This window comes from Epinephelus moara, chromosome 24 (assembly GCF_006386435.1).
Source record: "Epinephelus moara isolate mb chromosome 24, YSFRI_EMoa_1.0, whole genome shotgun sequence".
NCBI classification, from domain to species: Eukaryota; Metazoa; Chordata; class Actinopteri; order Perciformes; family Serranidae; genus Epinephelus; species Epinephelus moara.
The window spans coordinates 42,979,029-42,985,580 of NC_065529.1; the positions used below are offsets into that span (position 1 = coordinate 42,979,029).

Here is a 6,552-nt window from a genome sequence, read left to right on the forward strand (position 1 = left end):
TTCACCTATCAGAGGAGAGTGGTGGCTGGAGTGTAATTATTATTATTATTATTATTTTTTTATTTTTTTTTTACTTTACCTGAAGCTACAAACATTTTTCCTTGAGCCTCCCTGAGTGACTTTGGAATGCATGACCCTTTCTGCACCATAAATTACCTATTAAACTTTTAAAATTTACCCTTTGATGTTCAAAGTTAAAAATTAAAAGTTGAAGATTTAATCCTAGAGTTGAAAAAAAGCCTTGCTTTTTCACTCTTGTCATGCATGCTGGCGAGTTAGTGCAATCATTTTATTTTTGTCCAAAATTTAAATGAGACATACAATAAAGTACAAACTTTTTTTGATCATTTCTGTTTTTTGGCTTTTTTTTCTGGCAATGATAAATGGTGCAACTTTGATGATTTTTTTAAGAAAATCATGCCTTCAAAACCCAAAGGTGGGATTGGAAGGCATTTTTTTCTTAAAAATCAGCGGTAAAATATTTACTTAACACAACCATTTACATTTGTAGGCCCCTCATTTAAGCCAAAATAAAAAGTAAAACTAAAAGAAAAATAATACAAAAATAAGCCCCTCCCTAGTGCTTACAAATTATTTGGCCCCCTCCCCTCTATAAATAAAAAACATTCCCTTACAAGAGGAAAATTTAAAAAAAAATGTCAGTCATAATATTACAAGAAGAAAGTAATAATTAAGGCAAAAGAAACTGTCATATTACAAAGAGAAAATCACAACCTTACAAGAATAAATTCATAGTTTTATCAGCACAGAGGCGTAGGCTATTACAAGAAAATGACATACCGGTATCTTACAAGGCTACATATGATACTTTGAGGTTAAGTAAGAGAAAAGCTGTTACAAGAGAACAGCTGTAATTTTAGAGGAAAAAAAGTCAGAAAAGAGCAAAGTTTTAATTTTGTGAGGATAAAGTCATATTATAAGAACAATTATGAGAAAGTTATATTACAATAACAAAGTTGTAATCATTGTACATAAATTAAAGTATGGGAGGAGCTCTAATTGATCCCACATTTTATGAGACAGTGGGCAGTGGAAAAAAAAACAGAATGTGAATATCTTGATACATTAAGGAAAAACAGGACTACAAACATATAATATATAAACATATAAAATTAGTATTTTTAGCCTTTGATACTTTACAAGTATATTTTGATGGTCATACATTTGTACTTTTATTTAAATAAAAATTTGAATACATAATTGATACCTGAAACAGAGTATATCCTACTGTGGTATTGATACTTTTAATTTAATAAAAGATTTGAGTACTTCTTCCACCACTGCGACCTGCCAATCAACACCATCCATAAAGAGACTATTCTAGCATGACTAAAAACACAGGTGCACTTCAATATTTCAGTGAGATACCTGAAGAGCCTGATCCTCCAGCCTCCACCCCATCTGCTCTTTCTAAAGTACACTGTATGTTTACCCTGGGAGGTTTTTGTCATTTGTTTAAGTCGTTATAAACATCAGAACTTTACTTAAACCTGTATTTCCAGCAGTTGAATTTAGCACATGTTCTGTAGGCCCACTTTGTTTTAAAGTACCCTGGAGTCAGTGTTGAGCTTCCTCTGTCTGCAGAGTAACTAATTACTTTTTAGATGAAGACACACAAATATGATCATCTTAAAAAATATGATAAATTGCAGATTAAACCAATAAAGCAGTTAAAATGAGCTCCACCGCAACTGCAACATTAAAATGCTTCTTACATGGATCCTATAGCACCGATCCAATACTATAAAACAGGGTCAGGGTTCATCCTGCTGCCTGCTGTGTACTTTTAGTTTTGATACTTTTAAGGTCTAGTGTGCAGGATATAGTGGCATCTAGTGGTGAGATTGCAAATTGCAACCAAGCATAGATTTTAAATTTTGTTTCTATACATTAAAAATAGTAAAACTGACTCGCCAGGTCGATTTTATGTCGTTAAACACCGCCTACATGTTGATAGAGTGATTTTTTGTAGTAGTCAAATGCAGTAATTCTACAGACAGTGCCAATTTTACCTGGTAATGCAGTGATTTATATATTAATTGCAGTTGGTGATTATTTAATGTATGCCTAATGAACTGTTGAACAAACAGAGATCTTAAGAGCTTATTTTTGGTTTGATGGATTATTCTGATAGATGCTTTAAACCAGTGGTTCTCAACTGGTTCAGCCACAGGGTCCAGAGTTCTCCTTAGTCATTAGTTCAAGGTCCACAAAGTTTAAAATATGCAGCATCATACTTGTGCTTGGCCATGTCATTAAGCTAGTTTGCTGTCTCTGTCAAGTAGCTGTCAATTATTCACTCACTCTACAGCAGGAAACAGCACTTTAAAATAAAAGCTCTGTGCCAGTAATTCACTGTACTTAAAAATAAAGTGTGTTTTTTACAAACTTGACATGTTTGTGAGTCACTTGTGGTCTATTCAGAATGGACCCCCAACCCACCAGTTGGAAACAACTGCTTTAAACTGTATTGTAAACTGTATTTTGTCCAAAACTGACACAAAGAGGGGCGGCTGACTGACTGTGAGTAGGTCTTAGTGAAGTCCTCAGGCATCCTCTGAATGAGCTCAAACTTTTCTCAGATTTTTGAGCTATTTTTAGCTCTAAACTGCTTTGTGAATTACTCTTTGACCAAATTCAGATACATTTTTAAGCCTTAAAGGGGAACACCACCTAAATTTAGCAAAGGGCCACAGGCTGGAGTCGAACCCTGGCCGCTGCGGCAACAGCCTTGTACATGGGGCGCCTGCTCTACCACTAAAGGCCAAAACACACCGGCGGCGTACGACGCGCGTCAAAACAGCCGCCGCCGGTGTGGATTTGTAAATAGAAAATAATGGGGGCGGCTGTTTTATACTTCCCAGCCTAGCGAGCTGGAGTGTGCAATAGAAATCCGGTTGACGCCCCGCAGCGCGACGCTTTTTGTGTGTTGGGGGCGGCACTTGACTCGCGTCAGTGACGCCGAAGGTGTGTTTTGGCCTTAAACCACCGACGCCCCAGTTCAATCAGTATTTATGAACATGTGCTGCTCTCTCTCAAAGAGCCAGAAACCAGAGAAGTCTCAGACTTGTGATGTCAGAGTATAAAGTCTGGAGCTGCTCCATAGACAATCAATAGGAGCCGGATTCTGTGGAGCCACAGAATGTTTTTTCTTTTTTATACCCAAATTAACTTAATTCTGTTGAAGTGTTCTCAGAAGATTTCCCTGGGTGCTCTCAGTGTCATCTATGACATCTTTCCCCATTCATTGTCTATGGAGCAGCTCCAGACTTTATACCTTATGACCGGGGTGTCAAACTCATTTTAGTTCCTGGGCCACATACAGCCCAGTTTGATCTCAAGTGGGCTGGACCAGTAAAACCATTACATGATCACTTATAAATAACCACACCTCCAAACATCTCCCTTTCTTTTGGTGCAGAGAAGCTCAAATACACTCTGAAAATATGCATCCATTTCCAAAACAGATGAACAACCTGAGATGACACAAACTATTCCATGTCTGTGTAGTAATGCTGGTATCACAATACCAGACTGAAGTGTCTGGGATTGAGGAATCGGGTTATTCCCTGCTTTACAGACCAATTACAAATCTAAACTTTTGTCAGTGCCTGATACAGATTCTCTTATACTGAAGCTACCGATTCACAGTATTTTGCACAATGTTCAGTGTCTTAAAACATGACCACAGTCCGTATTTATTGCTTTTTCAGAGGACTGTACTCTGATCAGGGTGGAAAAGCCTCTGAAGCAGCATTTTATATTAAGAAGGCTACTCGCTGTTTAACTTGCTCCTGACACCTGGCACTTCTTACCCTTCACAAGTGCATCAATATTAGGTGTGCAAAGTCATCTAGTGGGCCAAACTGGACCCTTTGGTGGGACGATACTGGGCCACGGGCCATATGATTGACATCTCTGCCCTATGACATCATTAATTCGAGTTTTAGCACTCTAGTTTTTGGATTTGGGAGAGAGATGTCTATGTTTACTAATATTTTTGAACTGAATTTTGAATACAGAGATAGTTGCCTTTTAAGATGTTTTATAAATCCGGCCCCAGATTCTTTTTCAAGCTTTTACATATCGACATTTGTCAGGATCTACAGATGAGTACAGGTTTCCACACAGAAACACAAAGCAGCTCATTATTTATAAATCAAAAAATGTTTTAATACGTATAAAAACAACAAGAAAGACGAAACACACACACACACACACACTATCAAGACACGGGTGTTCTATACATGATGAATCCTACAGAGACAGAGGACGTGATTTCTACGTGACAACTTTGACTGCTTCACGCTCTCTTTGTCGCCATCTGTCCAGTGATCCAGGCTGAGGAGTTTTCCTGTGTCGCTGTGCTCTGGTTGGGAGAGGAAACAGTCTGCACATCAAAGAGGCTGCTCGCTCACAGTCTGTACGTATGACATCAGGCTTTGTGTCCTTTTTGTTTTCGCCTGTTGGCGGCTCCGTCACCATTGTACACAGCATTTATCAGTCCATCCCTCCGATGTCGTGTTGTTTGTACGACTGCGAAACAAGACTCCCTGCAGAGGAACACAGAAACTGTTAAGACAGACACATCGTGGACAATAAGACACTGTTTACACAATGCTCTCCTTAGAACTGTGGTACATTCTCAAATAATAATTATAAGAATCATGACCGAGACAAATAGATAAATACTTGTAGAAAAAAAAAATGGGAAAATTACCTGCACTCTAAAGTCTCACGTGATAAATACAGTACAATAAACTGCGTCCTACTAAATCCATCTGTACAACAGCAGCAATTAATTAAAATCTTTACTGTGACATTTTTGGAATCGCTGTTAAGCTATTATTAATAAAACTTCACACTTCCTGCAGATGTTTTAAGCTTTTAGTGTCCTTTTATGTGAGACACTTGTGCAGAAAGTTTCATTGACAGCAGGTTAACAGAAGAACAGCAGAGATGTAAGAGAAGAGAATGTATTAAATGTGGCTCCTTTAAGATATCTTCAGATTTCTAAGTGGCCTCTAGAGCTACACAATATGAGGAAAAGAGCTGATATGCAATAACGTTAGATATAACAATAACGATATTAGTTGTGTTAAGTAAACAGATATTTAAGTGTTCTCAGTTCTTGACTCAGACTTGCACAGTATCTACGCTTACTTGTATATACAGTATATATTTATATGTAATTGGGTCTTTACTATTTGAGAACTTTACTGCTAATTTCTTCTCTGCTTCAATCGCCAACACCTCTCTGCTCTCAGTGAGCAAATACCACTCTCTTTCTCTCTCTGACGCTCAACTACTCTTATAAGACAAGTCATGTTTCTCAACATAGTCGTATGTTTTTCTTCAAGACGCCATGAATGCCCTTTTGCATTTCAACTCATCGATCACATTTCATCTATGAAGTAAACATGGCTGCCTGTGTCTGTCTTCCCACAGCGCTCTCTGCTCACACAAAGACAGACACAGGCAGAGCAAAGTCTCAGAGTATAGCAGACATTAACATCAATCGCTTTTTAATTGCTCCGGGTCATCAGACAATCCCTGATGTTGAGCCCTGCCAATAGCGAGAGCTCTGGCTGATTGGCCAGAGTTGACAGCATGGTGTGCATCAGACAAAATAGCACCAACAGACAGAATGTAATTTAATACTTTGTTATTACATTCAGGGTGCAATATTGAAGTCTTTTGCAAGGTGTTTATCGTGTAAAATTGTTGGCTTCAATGATAAAATAAGCAGTAATGTTAGAAATGTAAGACTAATCTTAAAGTACTTAACATCTAACGTGTAATACAATCATGCTGCAACCTCTCAAGCTGAAAAGTGAAGCGACCACAAAAATGCCAGGAAAACATTTCTGCTCTTCGCTTTTAATCAATGTCTTAATACTGAAACTATATCGTATATAAAATATAATCTAAGCTTCTTTTTTTTTTCAAACAGTAGAAACTCAATTTTTGATCGGCCTCGGGCCCAAAACTGCTGCTGAGGGTCGGACCTTTTTTTTTTTGGCTTGATTAAAGCTCTACCATAAACCCTCATGTTAAAATCCTCAACTTTACAGCAATAATAAACTTGTTTACAGCCTGGTACAAAAAACGGTTCTGGTCTCTATAGCTAATTCCCCCCTTAATAACAATTGTACAGGGGTGAATTTTTATATAACTTACATTTAAATTTTATGAAGGCTCAAAATTTTGCATAATTAAGGGCAGGTCTGCTTTGAGCGACAGGTTGTCAATGAGGCGCGGCTTCAGTCTTGGTCAGATCAACCCCTCACTCACACAGCTCCACCCTTTGCCCAAATACAGTGGTGTGAAAAAGTGTTTGCCCCCTTCCTGATTTCTTACTTTTTTGCATGTTTTCCACACTTAAATGTTTCAGATCATCAAACAAATTTAAACATTAGTCAAAGATAACACAAGTAAACACAAAATGCAGTTTTTAAATGAAGGGTTTTATTAATGAGGAAGAAAAAAATCCAAAGCTACATGGCCCTGTGTGAAAAAGTGTTTGCCCCC

The 6,552-nt window shown here is 37.7% G+C and overlaps 1 protein-coding gene across 2 annotated transcripts in view; it reads right to left on the reverse strand.

The window, feature by feature from the left end:
* Window positions 1–4,169: 4,169 nt before the first annotated feature.
* Window positions 4,170–6,552, reverse strand: part of rbbp5 (retinoblastoma binding protein 5) — a 14,370-nt gene continuing 11,987 nt past the window's right edge. For both annotated transcript variants that reach the window (XM_050038619.1, XM_050038618.1), the window contains exon 14: window positions 4,170–4,574. In XM_050038619.1, the coding sequence (XP_049894576.1) occupies window positions 4,522–4,574 (53 nt within the window). In that variant the 3' untranslated portion in view covers window positions 4,170–4,521. The remainder of the gene's footprint in view (window positions 4,575–6,552) is intronic.